General features: G+C 40.3%; 1 protein-coding gene across 1 annotated transcript in view; it reads right to left on the reverse strand.

The window, feature by feature from the left end:
- Positions 1 to 1153: 1153 nt before the first annotated feature.
- Positions 1154 to 18893, reverse strand: part of znf830 (zinc finger protein 830) — a 43845-nt gene continuing 26105 nt past the window's right edge. Inside the window, exons 6-10 of the mRNA XM_080208847.1 lie at positions 18138 to 18225; positions 16879 to 16942; positions 16614 to 16694; positions 14814 to 14890; positions 1154 to 1588 (exon numbers count right to left, since the gene is read on the reverse strand). Coding sequence (XP_080064973.1) covers positions 1414 to 1588; positions 14814 to 14890; positions 16614 to 16694; positions 16879 to 16942; positions 18138 to 18225 — 485 coding nt within the window. The 3' untranslated portion in view covers positions 1154 to 1413. The remainder of the gene's footprint in view (positions 1589 to 14813; positions 14891 to 16613; positions 16695 to 16878; positions 16943 to 18137; positions 18226 to 18893) is intronic.

An 18893-nucleotide genomic window follows, 5' to 3' on the forward strand; every position in this document is an offset into this window, starting at 1 on the left:
GTGCTTTAAGTCATTTGTCTACTTGACAATGAGACTCTGCTGATATGTTTTGACAGAATATCAATACTAAAAATGAAAGTAATTTAAAGACACTCAATTCCCTTTCATTTTTCACATGAGCAAATGTAGATCCACGAACAGCTAGCATTTTAAATTATAATACAGTAATAAACAGTTCATTTAGTCTACTTGCTAATAGGGGTTAACAGAATCAGAGATATTGTTTCTGGTAAAAACATATTTGCTACATACTTGGATATAAAAATCAGCACATGGGTGACAACTATAGATTTCTTCAACAACCCTAGGCACAAAATAAAACATTTAGTCCACAATTAAACTTTGTGTTTCAAACCACAATGCATGTAGAATGGAAAAATAATTCATTCCACTTTTTGTGTGATGATAAAAAGGAACAATATCGTGTGTTGGACACCCAAGGAGCAAAAATGAGGTGTGACTTAACCCTCTGCAGTTCTAGAATTTGTATATTATGTAAATTCCATTGACAGAGATAGAAGACTTGATGTGTTATTTGAAATGAATTTGGACATGTCAAACTGATAACTAAAATGCTTTGCCTCCTCATTAATCAGAACAGACTTCCCTGTGACCAGAGTTGCTTGGTTTCAGCTGGGCAAACTTTTACCATTATTCAAGCTGGCAGCTGGGTGGAATGATTCACTGAAGCAAAGTCACAGAAGAGCTGACAGAAAGAGGTCATGGTGTCTCATTGAGTCATGTATCCTGCTGAAAATAGTATCAAAAGTGACTCACCCCGGTTGGGGAACAAGTGCAAGATCCTTGGAGGCAGAAAATGAAGTAATTCCATTGGGTATTGGATGAAATTTTTAAAAATTTCACTGCTGTCTAAAAAAATGGTTGTTATAATCACATTCTTTTGTTTTCTTCTTCATTTCAAAATTCCATATTGATGGTCGAATGGAAAATTCAGTCCATATGATCCAAGACAACTCTACAAAGCTGTAAGCAAATTACTACTTCCAAAACTGTGCTAACTTCTAACATTATAAGTTCCAGCACAATTAAAAAATAGTTTCCACTGAAACGGGTGGTTATAACCATATATACAGTACAACTACAATTTCATAATGACCAAGAAATTCCTATATTTAAAATAATCTGAAAAAGATTCATTTTAATGAGTTAACTTTAATGCAATAACCACAAGACAGTCTTTCTGAAAGCTGTATTTACCAGATTTTTAAAAAAGGAATAATTTCTCCAAGTCTTTCAGTTGCTGATATTCTCATAGATTTCTTCATTCACGTGATAGTTACATGAGAAACCAGTTTTCCAGTTCATGTGATAGTTACATGAGAAACCAGTTTTAAACAAGCATTCAATATGCTTTGTTGAATGTCTTTGAGTTAGATAGAACAATGCGGGTTACTAAAGCAAGGCTCCCTTCGCACGCCAATCACCTGACAGAAATTCTTGAAATTCTTCCTCTTCATCTGTGCCCACGTCATCTTCACTGTGGGACTGTCTGCCTTTCAATGCTGTCATAAGTAGTTTTACAGTTTCTTGACGATCTCGTAAGTGCTCTATACGTCGGTAGCACATGCTGCAGAAAAACAAGAAATTATAATGCAAAACAAAATTTTAATAGAGAAGGGACCACTGCCGAAAACACAGTAACTTAATTACAAAATACTTTTGTATGTTACACAGAGAAATAGAGCCGGCACTAAATTGACCATTACAATATTACCAAAATGGAATGATTTTCAAGAAATGCATTGCAACATATCCACGGACCCATGTAAAACAATTCCTTTAGGAAAATAATAGAGGAAGGAGAAAAAAGGTTCACTTTAACATCCCTTTGTATGCTGCATCCTAACAGTTTCATTCATTACAAAGAGTAAGTTAATTTAAAGAAAAGCTTAGTTTATTGGCACCGAATTTGCCAAAAATTTATTTTTAACATGCTTTAAATAAAAATATCATAAGGTTGGCAGGACAAGAAATGTGTCAAGGCTGCAGCGTGTGGGAATTCATGGATACTGGTATCATCCTGTGGGTTACTATTAACCAGAAACTGAACAGGACTAGCCACAAAAATGCTGTGGCTACCACAGCAAGTCAAAGGCGAAGAATCCTGTGTTGAGCAACTCACCACCCAACTCTCCAAAGCCTTTCCACCAACGAGAAGGTAAGTGTCAGCAATGTAATGGAATACTCTCTACTTGCCTGGATAAGTGCCATTCCAACAACACTCAAGAAGCTCAACGCAATCCAAGACAAAGCAGCCCACTTGATTGCTACCCCTTCCACAAACTTTCAATCCCTACACCACTGATGAACAGTGGCATCCATGTGTATCATCTACACGACGCACTGTAGGAACTCACCAAGGTTCCTTAGGCAGCGGCTTCCAAACCCATGACGACTACCATCTGGAAGGACAAGAGCAACAGAGACCTTGGAACACCACCAACTGGAGGTCCCCTCTAAGTCAGCCACTATCCTGACTTGGAAATATGTGGCTGTTCCTTCATTATTGCTGGGTCAAAATCCTGAAATTCCCTCCCTAACAGCATTGTAGGTGTACATACATTTCAGGGACTGCAGCAGTTGAAGAAGGTAGCTCACCACTACCTTCTCAAGGGCAACCAGGGATAGACATTAAATGCTGGCCAGCCAGCGACACCCACCTCCCATAAATTAATTTTTAAAAATCTGGTAGAGAGTCAGATTTGATAAAACTCAAGGGTAAAAGAACCCGTAGGAAACAATGATCATAACATGGTCGAATTTAGCATTCAGTTTGAGAGTGAGAAACTGGAGTCAGAAACAATTACACTAAACTTTAAAAAGGCTAATTATGAAGGAATGAGGACAGAGTTGGCTGGAGTGGATTAGGAAAATTTAGCAACAAAGACAGTTGATCAGCAATGGCAAATGTTCACGAAAATAGTTCATGATTCACAACAAAGATACATTCCAGTAAGGATGGAGGTTTCTAGGAAGGGGATAAATCAATCATGGTTGACCAAGGAAATTAACAGTATTAAACTGAAAGAAGAAACATAGAATTGTGGTAAGCCAGAGGATTGGGAGAGTTTTAAAAACCAACAAAAGTTGACCAAAAAATAAAGAGGAAGAAGAAAAACTGTGAGGATAAACTAGCAAGTAATATGAAAACAGACAAGAACTTCTGGATTACAGGGGGTATCGAAGACTTGGTCAGGAAGAAGAGGGAGGCGTATGTTAGGTCGAAACGACTGGGTACGGAGAGTGCGCTGGAGGAATATAGAGAGAGTAGGAGGGAGCTAAAAAGGGGAATTAGAAGGGAGAAGAGAGGGCATGAAATGGCTTTGGCTGGTAGGATTAAGGAGAATCCAAAGGCATTTTATTCCTATATTAGGAGCAAGAGAGTAGTTAGAGGGAAAATTGGTCCTCTTAGGGACAAAAGCGGGGAGTTATGTATTGAGTCGGAGGGAATGGGGGAGCTCCTGAATGAATACTTTGCGTCGGTATTCACAAAGGAGAGGGGTTCAGAATCGTGCGGTCTGTTAGAGGGAGCTGAGGATCAGCTGCAGGAAATATCTATTACGAGGGAGGAAGTGCTAGGGCTTTTAGGTAGCGTAAGGACGGATAAAGCTCCGGGGCCTGATGGTATTTATCCCAGGCTGCTTAGGGAGGTGAAAGATGAAATTGCTGGGCCTCTGGCGCAAATCTTTGTCTCTTCTTTGGACACAGGTGAGGTCCCAGAAGACTGGAGGGTGGCAAATGTGGTACCGCTGTTCAAAAAAGGTAGTAGGGATAACCCTGGGAATTATAGGCCGGTGAGTTTGACATCGGTGGTAGGGAAATTAATGGAAAAAGTACTTAGGGGTAGGATGTATGAGCATTTGGAGCGTTGCGGTCTGATTGGGGATACGCAACATGGCTTTGTTAGAGGGAGGTCTTGCCTTACGAATCTGGTGGAATTCTTTGAGGAGGTGACAAAAACGGTTGACGATGGGCAAGCCATTGATGTCATCTATATGGATTTCAGTAAGGCGTTTGACAAAGTCCCTCATGGTAGGCTGGTAGAAAAGGTTAAGGCGCATGGGATACGGGGTCAGGTAGCTAGGTGGATTGAGAACTGGCTGGGCAATAGGAGACAGAGGGTAGTTGTGGAGGGGACTTTGTCCAGCTGGAGGCCAGTGACCAGTGGTGTGCCGCAGGGCTCGGTACTGGGACCTCTCCTCTTTGTAGTCTACATAAATGACTTGGAAGAGAGCGTAGGTGGTGTGATCAGCAAGTTTGCTGATGACACCAAGATGGCAGGGTTGGCGGATACTGAAGGGGATTGTCAGGTGATACAACAGGATATAGATAGGTTGGTGCATTGGGCAGATAGGTGGCAGATGGAATTTAATCCTGACAAATGCGAGGTGATGCATTTTGGAAGGAATAATGTAGAGAGGAGCTATGTGATTAAAGGTAGACAAATTAGGAGTATAGAAACACAGAGGGACCTGGGAGTGCAGGTTCACAAATCCATGAAGGTTGTGACACAAGTGGAGAATGTTGTCAGGAAGGCTTATGGAATGCTAGCCTTTACAGGAAGAGGTATAGAGTTTAAAAGCTGCCGTCTAATGCTTCAGTTGTATAGAACGTTGGTTAGACCGCATTTGGAGTACTGCGTCCAGTTCTGGTCACCTTACTACTGGAAGGACGTGGAGGCTCTGGAAAGGGTGCAGAGGAGGTTTACCAGGATGTTGCCTGGCATGGAGGGGTTGGGTTACGAGGAAAGGTTGGAGAAACTGGGACTGTTCTCTTTGGAAAGACGGAGATTGAGGGGTGACATGATAGAGGTATATAAGATACTGAAGGGAATAGACAGGGTCAATAGTGAGAGACTGCTCCCTAGGTTGGTTACGAATACAAGAGGACATGATTTAAGGGTGAGGGGGGAGAGGTATAATTTGGATATGAGAGGAAGGTTCTTTACGCAGAGAGTAGTGGGGGTATGGAACACGCTACCGAGTGGGGTGGTGGAGGCGGGAACGTTGGACTCGTTTAAGGTTCAGTTAGATAGGCACATGAGTGAAACGAGGATGGAGGGTTATGGTAGGGGTTATTAAATAAGGGTTAGAACCTCGGGAGACACCGGAAAGGCAGGCTTGTGATTAACGTTTTTGTCTTTTCACTCCGCAGGTGGAGGTCCACCTCGTTGTCAAACGAGGGGCATGCACACGGTGGGTCGTGCGTGGGCTGCTCCTGGAGGTTCCGGGAGTAGCCTAGTACTTCGTGTCGGTGTGTGTGCTTGATCCTGGACCGGTAGACGGGCGCCGCAACAGCTCGGTGACTAGCACTGCTAGCTGTGCAGATACATGGATTTGGGCCTGTGTCTGTGGGAGTTTGTGCATTCTCCCTGTGGTTGCGTGGGTTTCCTCCGGGCGCTCCGGTTTCCTCCCACACCCCAAAGATGTGCTCTTAGGCTGATTGGTTTTACCAAATTGACACTATTCTCCCCTGAATCTGGCTAAGTCAGGGATTCTGTTTGTAGATACGCAGGGTAGAATAGGTGTAGGGTGATGCGGCGGCGCGGGCTTGTTGGGCCGAAGGGCCTGTTTCCCGTGCTGGGTTGTTCTTTGTTCTTTAAACATATAAAATGGAAGAGAGGAGCCAAAATGAACATAGACCTCTTAGAGAATGAGACTGGAGAAATAATAATGGGGAACCAGGAAATGACAGAGTAGTTAAACAAATACTTTTGATCAGTCTTCATGGTAGAAGACTCTAATGACTTGCAAAAAATATGAAAAAAATCAATGGGCTGAAGGGGGGAGGAGAAAATACAATAACTACCACTACAGTACTAGAGAAAATAATGGGGCTAAAGGCCAATAAGTCCCCTGGACCTGATGGGTTGCATCCCAGGATATTAAAGAAAGTAGATACAGAGATAGTAGATACACTGTAGTAATCTTACAAGAATCCTTAGATTCTGGAAAAGTCCCACAGAATTGGAACACTGCCAATCTAACACCCATATTCAAAAAGGAGGAGTCTCAAAAACAGGTAAATTATAGGCTAGTGAGCTTAAATTCTATCACTGGGAAGATATTAGGATCCATTATAAAAGAATGTAATTGCAGAGCATTTAGAAATGCACAATATTATCAAGAGGAGCCAGCATGGCTTCGCGAAGGGGAAACATGACTACCAAATTTATTAGAATTTTTTGAAGCGATAATGAGCAGAATTGATAAGGGGAACCAGTAGTTGTAATATAAATAGATTTTCAAAATGCATTCAACAGGGCACGACAAATTAGGAGCCCATGATGCTGGAGGTAGTAATAATGGAGGATTGGCTAACTGATATAAGACAGGGCATTAGGATAAGGGAGTGGCAACCTGTAACTAGTGGAGTGCCACAGGGATCAATGCTGGGCCACAAATATTTACAATATATTAATGACTTGGACGAGGGAAGTGAATGAACTATTGCCAAGTTTTCAGATAACACAAAAATCAGTGGCAATCCAAGTGGTGAGGATGACAAAATGTCTACACAGGGATACAGACAAGTTAGGCGAATAGGCAAAAACTTGGCAGATGCAATAGAATGTAGGAAAACGTGAAGCTGTGCACTTTGGTAGGAAGAATAAAGGAGCTGAATTTTATTTAAATGAAGAAAGACTGCAGAAAGCTGCTGCACAGCTGGATTTGGATAGGTCCTCATGCATTCTCCATCATTCTTTTTAGAAATGTTGAATACTGTAACATTTAAAAATGCAAAGCTCAGCATAGAAAAAGTGCTAAGTGGCCATTCAAGCCCATCTCCATTTTGCAACTAGCATCCCTGTTATAATACCTGTTGATCCCCTACTTTAATACAAAGCTCCCTCTTCTCAGAAAACAAATCAAGGTGTGCTATATTTCTTATGTTCTTATTAACATTAGTAGAGAAATGGTACTGGGAAATTAATGGGATTGAAGGTGGATAAATCCCCAGGGCCTGATAGTCCACATCCCAGAGTATTTAAGGAAGTGGCTCTAGAAATAGTGGATGCATTGGTGGTCATCTTCTAGGATTCTATAGACTCTGGAAAGTCCCTGCAGATTGGAGGGTAGCTAATATCACTCCAATATTCAAAAGGGGAAGTAGAAAGAAAACGGAATTCTCAAATCCATTATCAAGGACTTTATAGCAGAGCATTTAGAAAGCAGTGGCAGGATCAGACAGAGTCAGCATGGATTTATGAAGGGAAAATCATGCTTGACAAATCTGTTAGAATTCTTTGAAGAGACGTATAAGATGATGAATGAGATGGATAGGATAGAGGTGGAGAGACTCTTCCCGCTCAGAAAGGACAGTAGGACTAGGGGGCACAGCCTCAAGATAAAGGGGGGGCGGTTTAGAACGGAGTTGAGGAGGAACTTCTTCACTCAAAGGGTGGTGAATCTCTGGAATTCTCTGCCCGTTGAGGTGGTGGAGGCTGCCTCGCTAAATATTTTTAAGACGCGGGTTGATGGGTTTTTGATAAGCGAGGGGATTAAGGGTTATGGGGAGAGGGCGGGAATGTGGAACTGAGCCACGACAGATCAGCCATGATCTTATTGAATGGCAGGGCAGGCTCGAAGGGCTGGATGGCCTACTCCTGCTCCTATTTCTTATGTTCTTATGTTCTTAATATTTCAGACATTGTCTGAACAGACTTCCAACATTAACCTTCTTCGCTTCACGATTAAATTCCCTCAATCTGCTTCTGCAGCCGATGGATTACAAGCTTGGAACAATTTGTTCATTTTTACAACTTTTTTTCCCTATTAAAAGTTCAATAGTTTTCTTTAATAGGGAGAATTACTGCTCATGAAAAATTGTCACTTATCCACAATATATCACATTATACCACAATTGCCAGCTCCTGTTTGAACCCAGGAATGAAAAGAATCCCACTTCTTATTACATCAATGAGCGTCACTTACTAAAAGATCTCAGTTTTTCTAGCATTCTCTGGTTCTCTATCTTTATATATTAGTTGACTATATATGCTGCTCCATGCAGTAGAATACATAAAATTGGCCAAATACTCAGCCACATTCAAAGCATCTGAATCCAATTTATCTCCCGTCATATTTCTGCATGATCTGCAAATTCTGATTTTTAATTTCTGAAAATAACTTGCTTGCTAATATGTATCTGGAAATGTGATGCTCTTATATATGTATTACAGGTGTAGCAAAATCTGCAACAAGATATTTGCAAGTCAGAGCCTATTTGATTGTTCAACAGAATTATGGCCTATTCAACTAGAGGAATGTTTAAGAGTCAGGGTCATTAACTTCTTATCACATACTAATTTGCAATATGCTGTATTAGTTTAAATTTAAATAATGATTATAAATAATTGAAGTGATTGCATGCTAAATTGCATGCTGAAGTACATTGAGACTGTAGACGTTGCCGATACTGCAGTCCATTAACAGTTCACTCAGTTGATATGCTTAAACTCAATAAATCATGGCTTTTTTAAGCAACTTGTTTAAAAATTACAAGGGACATTGTTCTGTATTCAGAAGTATGTTTTCATATAAACGAGCAAAATACTGCAATGCTGGAATCTGAAACAAAATCAGAATTTGTCTAGCATTCTCTGTTTTTCTGTCTTTATATATTAGTTGACTATATATGCTGCTCCATGCAGTAGGACATATACATTTTGTAACACAGAAACAGAACTTGATGAAGACAAGATGCCAGCCAAATCAAATGAAGCGATAATAATAAAGCAAAATCGCAACATCTCATCTCTAATATACATATTCTGCCATTTTTCTTCATTTAGGATTTAAATAAATGATACAAAAAACTTTAAAGTTAAAAGATTCAATAAAATATGTTCCCATTTATTATGTACAACTATGTAATTACATCTATTCTAATTTGTTTGTCTTGAAATAATAGTTGCATAAAGACCCATTAAATTCTTCCACAGCTAGAATGTTGTCCTATCAATTTGGAGTTATGCAAAGTTGCGCAGGTTCCTGAATGAAGGTTATTTGAAGTGGATACTAATCAGATAACAAAGTAATAATGTTACAACGCCAGTATGAAAATACATTTGCCAGCATTATATTTAATTGAATTCTCCACCAAGAATAATACTGGTAACTTTAACCTTGAAGATGCTCAGCTTTACTTAACCTGAAGGAACCCAGGAGTTGCACAACATAATTGTATTTTAATATTCAATGCCAGGAGAAGGAAAGGCACTTATGCACAACTGAATTTAAAAATTAAACTTTCATTTGCAATCCTAAAGCACAATGTTGAATGGAAAGGTTATAAGTGATTAACATAATAAAACTGACATGACCAGATTCTGATTCTACTCTCAAACAATTTCCACAAAAATACTTTCCAGCAGAAGTAATTTCATAATAATTAGCAGGAGGAACTAGACGTTTCTTCTCTACAAGAGCTGAGGCAAACCTTAGACAGGCTAACATCGCAGAGACCTTTGTCACGGTGCTGCGGTGAGTAGTCTGTCTTTATTTACAATTGCACAAAACTCTTATTTTCAGGCTCAAGACACTAATGTAGAAGCTACCCATTAATATTTAAGCGAAGTAGTACAGGGCATGATTCGTATCTCATGACCAGGATAATTATTAATTAAAACTTACGTAGTCAGCAATTTACTTGAAATAAGTTGACTTGTAGCATCAATGCTATTTCGTGCAAGCTTGCATAAAAATACAGACTATGAAAATTATACAAAGTGGTAGGTGTAGAACCACATAGGTAGAATAGCATAATGGTTAGGATGTTGAACTAGCAAGCAAGAAGCTTGGAATAATGATCCAGGAGTACACATCCTATTATGACATCTGAGGAATTTAAGTTCAGTTATTGCAGTAAATCTGAAATTAAAAAGCTAGTTTTTGTAATGATGATCATTAACTGTGGGATAGCTGTTAAAAATTCATCTGGTTCACTAATGTCCTTTAGGGAAAGAAATCCACCATCATTACTGGGTCTGATCCAAATGCAATTCCAAGCTCATACCAATGTAGTTACTTAACTGTTCTCTGAAAACCAGGCATTAAACTGCCACAGGAAATAATAATATAAGTGGATGGACCAGCTGGCATTGACCTAAAATGGTGGAAAGAGTCAACCTTGTAAAGTCCTCCTTGTCTGAAGCAGTTTCTCACAGACTAGTCAAGCAACTGTCTGACAAATTATACTCTTGGAATCATACTGTGATCCAAAGTCTGAAACACCTCAATTAACATCCCTGAATATATTCTGTTCCACCAGCAGCACATACCCCAGAGGTGACAGCAAAGTGGTATACAGTCTGGAGACAGCAGTCCTGCGGATTTATCATCATTAATTTTTTTTTAAATTCGCTTGGGGATGTGGGCATTACTGGCTGTGCCAGCATTTATCTCAAATCCCTGCCCTACATTTCAGAGAGCATTTGAGAGTCAACTACATTGCTGTGGATCTGGAGTCACATGTAGACCACATCAGGTAAGGATGGCAGATTTCTTTCCCTGAAGGGTATTAGTGAACCCGATGGATTTTAAATTAATCAACAATAATTTCATGATGATCATTAGACATATAATTCCAGATTTTTAATTCTACTGGATTCAAATTTTATCATGCGAGTCCCTGGATTTTGTTCTGGTCTCCGACTGCTTGTCCAGTGTCAACACCATCTGGCCATTTGCGATTGTCACCAATCGCCCAGCTTTAGCTAATGAGTTAGTATCATAGAAACCCCACAGTACAGAGAGGCCACTCGACCCATTGAGTCTGCACTGACCACAATCCCACTCAGACCCTACCCCCACATATTTTACCCACTAATTCCTCTAATCTACATATCTCAGGACATGAAGGGGCAATTTTAGCATGGCCAATCAACCTCACATCTTTGGACTCTGGGAGGAAACTGGAGCACTGGGAGAAAACCCATGCAGATACGAGGAGAATGTGCAGACTCCACAGACAGTGACCCAAGCCGGGAATTGAACCCAGGTCCCTGGAGCTGTGAAGCAGCAGTGCTAACCATTGTGCTACTGTGCCGCCCTCCATATTGGATACAATTCTAAGAAGCACAAACATGATTTCTGAGAAGTAATCATTCTGAAAGGTTAACTCCGTTTCTTTCCACAGATGCTGCCTGACCTACTGTTTTCCCAGCTAGACTTTTTCTTATCATTAAAGATAACATTTTTAGGCAAAAAGTAGGAGGTCAATTTATACAAATAATTTTTTCGTTGATGTTAAATTTTGGGTCGCTGGGAAGAGACAAAAAAGAGGAATAACAACACTTTTGTGACAGTTTTTTAAAAAAAACTAACCAAAAGTTTTTTGCTTTACATCAAAGAATAAGTTAACAAACAAGTACTTGTCACTTTTTGAGAAATGGACAAAGGGAGGCAGGGGAGAAAAGCCTGACTGCTTGGAGACAGGGAAGCAAAGTGAGTGAGTGGAAGCAGCTGAGCTGGAGAGAGGGGCAGCTGGAATTTGAGGCATATTGTGACTTGGCAGCAGCAACTGGAACAGGCAAGGTCAGCATTCTGCCCACTCTCCCTGGTACTGGCATAAGCTCTTCCCCTCTGGGATCATTCCAGCATGGTAGCACAGTGGTTAGCACTGCTGCTTCACAGCTCCAGGGACTTGGGTTCGATTCCCAGCTTGGGTCACAGTCTGTGTGGAGTTTCATATTCTCCTCGTGTCTGCTTGGGTTTCCTTCGGGTGCTCCACTTTCCTCCCATAGTCCAAAGATGTTAGGTTGATTGGCTATGCTAAAAATTGCCTTAGAGCCCTGAGATACATAGGTTAGAGGATTTGCAGGTAAATATGTAGGGATATGGGGTTGGGGCCTCGATGGGATTGTGGTCGATGCAGACTCGGTGGGCCAAATGGCCTCTTTCTGCACTGTAGGGTTTCTACGATTCAAGGATCCCCAGAAACTTGATGGTAAAATGAGGATCTTGCCGGACAACAGGGTGGTCAGAACCCATGGAAAGAACAGTGGCGACAGTGAGTATTGCAGATTTCCATTAGATTTTACTGATGTAAATTTCATATTCCAGTTCCTTGTCGTCATTCTGCAGCCAAAGGCTTTCTTTTGGATTATTATTTACTATGCCAGATATACTTCAATTCAAATTGCCAAATCAATATTGAATAATTTAGTCATAGAGGTTTACAGCATGGAAACAGGCCCTTTGGCCAACTTGTCCATGCCACGCTTTTTTTTTAAACCCCTAAGCAAGTCCCAATTGCCCACATTTGGCCCATATCCCTCTATACACATCATACCTATGTAACTGTCTAATTGCATTTTAAAAGACAAAATTGTACTCGCCTCTATTGCTACCTTTGGCAGCTTGTTCCAGACACTCATCGCCCTCTGTGTGAAAAAATTGCCCCACCGGACACTTCTATGCCTCTCCCCTCACACATTAAACCTATGCCCTCTAGTATTAGATTCCTCTACCTTTGGGAAAAGGTATTGACTTTTAGCTGATCTATGCCACTCATTACTTTATGGACCTCTATTAGGTCATCCCTTGGCCTTATACGCTACAGAGAAAAAGTACAGTCTATCAAGCCTCTCCTTATAACACAAAGTCCTGGTAGCATCCTAGTACATGTCTTCTGCACTCTTTCTAGTAATGGGACATAGATAAGCTGCAGAGCTGGGCTGAGAGGTGACAAATGGAGTTTAATGCGGAAAAATGTGAGGTGATTCACTTTGGAAAGAGTAACAGGAGTACAGAATATAAGGTTAATGGAAGGACTCTTGGTAGTGTCGACGAGCAGATCTCTGTGTACATGCGCATGATCCCTGAAAGTTGGCACCCAGGTTGATAAGGTTGTTAAGAAAGCATATGGTGTGTTAGGTTTTATTTGTAGAGGGATTGAATTTTGGAGCCGTGAGGTTATGTTGCAACTGTACAAAACTCTGGTGCGGCCGCACTTGGAGTATTGTGTACTGTTCTGGTCGCCGCATTATAAGAAAGATGTGGAGACATTGGAAAGGGTGCAGAGGAGGTTTACCAGAATGTTGCCTGGTATGGTGGGAAGGTCTTCTGAGGAAAGGCTGAGGGACTTGAGGTTGTTTTCGTTAGAGAGAAGAAGGTTAAGAGGTGACCTAATTGAGGCATACAAGATGATCAGAGGAATAGATAGGGTGGACAGTGAGAGCCTTTTTCCTCAGATGGTGATGGCTAACGTGAGGGGCCATAGCTTTAAATTGAGGGGTGATAATTATAGGATGGATGTCAGAGGTAGGTTCTTTACTCAGAGGGTAGTAAGGGCGTGGAATGTCCTGCCTGCAACAGTTATAGACTCGCCAACTTTAAGGGCGTTCAAATGGTCATTGGATAGACATTTGGATAATATTGGAATAGTTTAGGTTAGAGGGTCATTAGGTTGGTTCCACTGGTCGGCGCAACATCGAGGGCCGAAGGGCCTGTACTGTGCTGTAATGTTCGATGTTCTAGTTTAATAATATGCTTTCTAATAATAGGTGACCAGAACTGTACACAGTATATTACTGCATTAAAGCTATGTGTTAATTAATTTCAATTCCAGCTCATTTCCGTTCAGCCCAGTTGGACTTTATGGTTTTGATTCTCACCACCACAAATAGTTTCTGCGCACAGTAGGAATAAATCAAGCGTATCTTTCAAAAACTAGAGTCGACTTGTAAAGATATTTAAAAAATTAAGCGTTTTTTGGCCTAACATGGAGGGTTCAACCTTTACACAGGGTCCATCCTTACTTATATATATATGTATATCACTAATTGCCAATAAATTTCTTTGACGTCCATTTTCTAGCCTTCGTTTCCTCTGTCTTCCACGCTTGCTTACTAATTTACCATCTTCCATTTCAGGCTTTGCTTCTCTTTCTTCTGGATCTATATTCAGGTTCCCATTGCCTCTGATTAGTAGTTTAAAACATCTTCAACAGTACCAGGAAACATTTTTGCAATGTTTTTGGTCCCACACCACTGATGTGCAAACCTATTCCACTTGCACTGGTTCCTGGAGCATTCCCAATGCCTCAGGAATCAAAGCCTTCTCCTTCTGCATCATCTCTCCAGCCATGGATTCATCTACACTCTCCTTTTTCTACACCAGTAGCATGTGGCATTGAGTGTGCAATCTGGAGATTACAAAACCTTTGAAGTCTTGCTTATTAACTCCTACTTCCTAAAATCCTTGCACAGGACCATCCCCCCTTCCATCTATGGTGTCGGAGCGATATTGACCATGAGCTCTGGTTAATGATCCTGCCCCCTCCTCACAATATTTTGTAACCACTTACTTTTATCTTGACATCAGGAAACCAATATTCCATCCTGGAATCATCTTCAGCTGCAGAAACACTGGTTTGTTCCCCAACTCTCAGATCCCCCATTATTATTGCCCACCTCGCCTTCCTGCTCTGCTTTTGTGCCGCTAGTGCTGTACTCCTCAAAGGAACCATCAACCTCACCAGTATTCAGCATTGGATGTTTCAGAACAAAACACACTAAGGGGACTACCTGCCAAATGCTCCTTGTCTGTCTGGTGATCACCCATTTCCTATTTGCCTGCTGAAACATGCCCTGAGCTCTCAGTCTTGCAGATATTTCAGCTACTTCTCAATGTCCAAAACCTGGAGTTTGAGCTCCTTTAATTGATGACTATTCCTGCCCTTCTCGCTGCCCATGAGACAATGAATGTTCTGGATTTCCTACAAATTTGACATTTAATCATAGTACTATATTAAACTTCCCAATGTAAAAGTTATTGTAATTCACTTACATTTGTTCATCTATTTCTTCTATCTGTCTATCCAAACGAACTTCTTCATCATCTTCTGCTACAATAGCTTCCGAAACCTTTAGGCAGTAAAAGTAAAGCATCAATAGTAAAGCTGCAGAAGTGTCCGCTACTGATCAAAGCAGCAGTTTTAAATCAACACATAAAATAATTAAAATTTCAGGGGAAAAGTACTTAATGAATCCATAGCATTTTAATTCTAACAAAAAAGGAATTGAAATGAGAAAGAAATGAGACAATAAACTGAAACCATCATAATAATACTTAATGTCAGTGAGCAAAGCAAATCAGATGTTGGAAGTTATTAACACATTAATATTGAGTTTAATTAATCAGATAATCCTGGCTCTTCATAGATCATTGGTTTGACCACATTTAGAATGCTATGTATTATGGTCACTGCAGTAGAAAAAGGATACTGCAGCTATTGAAAAGATACAGAGAAAAGCAAGCAGAATGATTGAGGAAATGGAAGGATTGAATCTTGACTATGGAGCTATGCCCATTCGGCATGTTGTCACTGAAAAGATGGCTGGGAGGTAGTGTGATTGCTGTCCTGTAAGTTTCTAAAGGGACGAGAGAATCTAAACCATGATAAGCTGCTTCATATAATAATAAAAAATCTAAAATATAAAAATCTGTGGTTAATTCCTTGGTAAAAATATTATTTTATATAATCATGGATTTCCATTTTCTACACAATTTGCCATAGAATCTACAGCATGGAAACAGGGTCTTTGGCCCAAACTGATCCATGCTGACCAAAATGCCCATCTAAACTAACCCCATTTGCCTGCATTTGGCCCATATCTTCTGAACATTTCCTTCTATATATCTGTCCAAATGCCTTTTAAATGTTGTCAATGTCTCTGCCTCAACCACTTCCTCCCACAGTTTATTCCACATACATACCGCCCTCTGTGTAAAAAAAGTTGCTCCTCAGATTCTCATTCATTCTTTCTCCCACTTGAACCTATGCCCTCTAGTCCTTAATTCCCCAACCCTGGGAAAAAGACTGAGTGCATTCACTCTATCCATGCCTCTCATGATCTTATGCACCTCAATAAGATCATCCTCTCAGTCTCCTACATTTCAAGGAAAAAATTCCTAGCCTCTCCAATCTCTCCCTATAAATTAGTCCTTTAAGTCCTGGCAACATAGCTCAGCACAACGTTGAGGGCTGCAGGGCTGTACTGTGCTGTAATGTTCTATATCTAACATCCCTGTAAATCTCTTCTGCACTCTCTCCAGTTTAGTAACATCTTTCCTATGGCAAAGTGACCAAAACTGAACACAATACTCCAGATGCGGCCTCACCAACGTCCTGTACAACTGTAATATAACTTCCCAACTTCTTTATTCAATGCCCTGACTGATAAAGGCTAGCATACCAAAAGCCTTCATCACTGCCCTGTGACTCCACCTTTAGAGTACCGTGTTCCTGAACTCCAAGGTCCCTCTGTTCCACAATACTCCCCGAGGTCCTACCATTCATCGTGGAAGTCCTACTTTGATTTCACTTCCCAAAATGCAACACCACACACTTATCTGTATGGAACTCACACCTATCTATTGAATCTTGACAGCATTAAAAACAACAAAATACAACGTGTAAAATACTGGAAATATATAACTTGTTATTTATGAACACAATATACAAGATGTACTGCATGAAATGAAAAATAGTCATTTGGTATCAATTCAGCTCTTTCCAAGAGACTGTAGGCAGGAATACAAATGAATTATTCTTTACCCTTCTTCATATTCTTGAAAATGACTCACCGTATTAACTTGTCTGATTTCCTTCTGAAACTCTTCCCATTCTTTGTCCATTTGGTCTTTTGGTGGGTCTACTTTCCGTACCTGTAATATCAGATGATGATCAGATGAAAAATGCATACAGGCCCTGGCATGGTCAGATATCAGAAATTCTAGCCCTTCACCACCCTCCACAGATACTTAAAAAAAGAATAGTCTAGCTACAATTTGGCTTAAATATCTGCACCAGCTTCAGAGAACAAAGTGACATTAATGCAGAGGTACTTGCTTTTGCATCTTTTACTGGGTCGTCAAAGAATCCCTCTGGCAAGGTCTCTGCTGTATTTCCTTTCCTGAAACAATAAAACAAACCTGATCATCTCAAAGGCTGCCAATTACCAACTAAATCCAGAACATGCAGTTCAAGTGTGGACTGAAAGGTTAGTCACTTTAACCCAATACAGTCTTTCAGTTTGAAAAGATACCTTATTTTTTGAATATTAATATTAATTTCTAAAGTGATTATTATTGCCCTCACTTTAAAAATAAGTGAGATTTATCCCACACTTCTGCTCCATCTTCAAAACAGAGAGATAGCAAAGATCCAAGTAAATGGAGTTTAATTTAGACAAATGCGAGGTGATGCATTTTGGTAAATTGAACCAGGGCAGAATTTAGATAATGGTAGGGCGTTGGAGAGAGTTAGAGAACAAAGGGATCTAGGGGTACACATTCATAGCTCTTTGAAAGTGCAGTCACAGGTGGACAGAATGGTGAAGAAGGCATTCGGCATGCTTGGTTTCATTGGTCAGAACATTGAATACAGGAGTTGGAATGTCTTGTTGAAGTTGTACAAGACATTGGTAAGGCCACATTTGGAATATCGTGTGCAATTTTGGTCACCCTATTATAGAAAGGATATTATTAGACTACAAAGAGTGCAGAAAAGATTTACTAGGATGCTACTGGGACTTGATGGATTGAGATATAAGGAGAGGCTGGATAGGCTGGGACCTTTTTCCTTTGGAGCGTAGGAGGCTGAGGGGTGATTTTATAGAGGTCTGTAAAATTGTGAGGGGCACAAATCAGGTAGATAGTCAATATCTTTTTTCAAAGGTAGGGGAGTCTAAAACTAGAGGGCATAGATTTAAGGTGAGAGGGGAGAGATACAAAAGTGTCCAGAGGGTGGTCAGTGTCTGGAACAAGCTGCCAGAGGTAGTAGTAGAGGTGGGTACAATTTTATCTTTTAGAAAGCATTTAGATTGTTACATGGGTATGATGGGTATAGAGGGATATGGGCCAAATGTGGGAAATTGGAATTAGCTTCAAGGTTTTAAAAAAAAGGGCGGCATGGACAAGTTGAGCCGAAGGGCCTGTTTCCATGCTGTAAATCTCTATGATTCTAAATCTATTGCTCTAGGATTAAATTAAAATCAATTAACAATTTTTCGTAAGTGGAACAGTGTTAAGATGTAATCATTTATACATGCTGCAGTTACTAAATTTGGTCTGTAATTGGATCATAAATACCACAATTAGAATTCTCACCTTTCCACTGTTGTAGCTGATTGTTCCGGTTTCTGGATGGATCCAGAATGAGAAGGAGTAGAAGATGCTAGAGTGCTATCAAAGAAGTCTGAAAAGGGAGAAAGTAAAAAGAAATGGGTCAAAAATCATAACCAATGAACTTAAAATTGTGGAACACAATATTTTGCTTACTTTATGTGTGTTTTATTTTTTCTCCACTCTCACATCAACACCAAAAGATGGATGGAGTGCCTGATTATTACTGCATCAACATCATATAGGAAATGCATTTTGCATTTAGGAAATACCTCAAATTTGAGCTTTCTGACTGGGACACACCAGCAGTGGGACAGGAGTTCTACTCACTCTGCCAATGCCCTTACAACTTATGCAATTCTGGATGCACTCTCAGTTCATAGTACTTGCAAAAATCACAGCAGAGATGGGGCTAGACTTACTGCAGCATGTCTTAGAGCTGGTTCAAGTTAGGGTGAGCAGAAAATCTTTGAGCGGCCTATAAAAAGAAAAAGAAATTTCCTTTTGCTGATGATGACCATGAGAGAGTCTGAATGGGTCTACTTTCTTTTGAAACTCCAAATCTACCACATCCGACCATCAGTTAGATGCCAGGGCCATATCCAACATGCAAACATGAATGTGGAAAACATGAGGTAAATTGGGCCTCATTAATTCATGATTTGTATATAAACTGGACAAATCTCATATGGAATTTAGCATCTGAAAAGGGAGGGTGGGTGGGAGAAAGAAGCAAGTTTA

The sequence above is a fragment of the Carcharhinus amblyrhynchos genome, chromosome 2 (genome assembly GCF_965287045.1).
Source record: "Carcharhinus amblyrhynchos chromosome 2, sCarAmb.v2.hapA, whole genome shotgun sequence".
Lineage (NCBI taxonomy): Eukaryota > Metazoa > Chordata > Chondrichthyes > Carcharhiniformes > Carcharhinidae > Carcharhinus > Carcharhinus amblyrhynchos.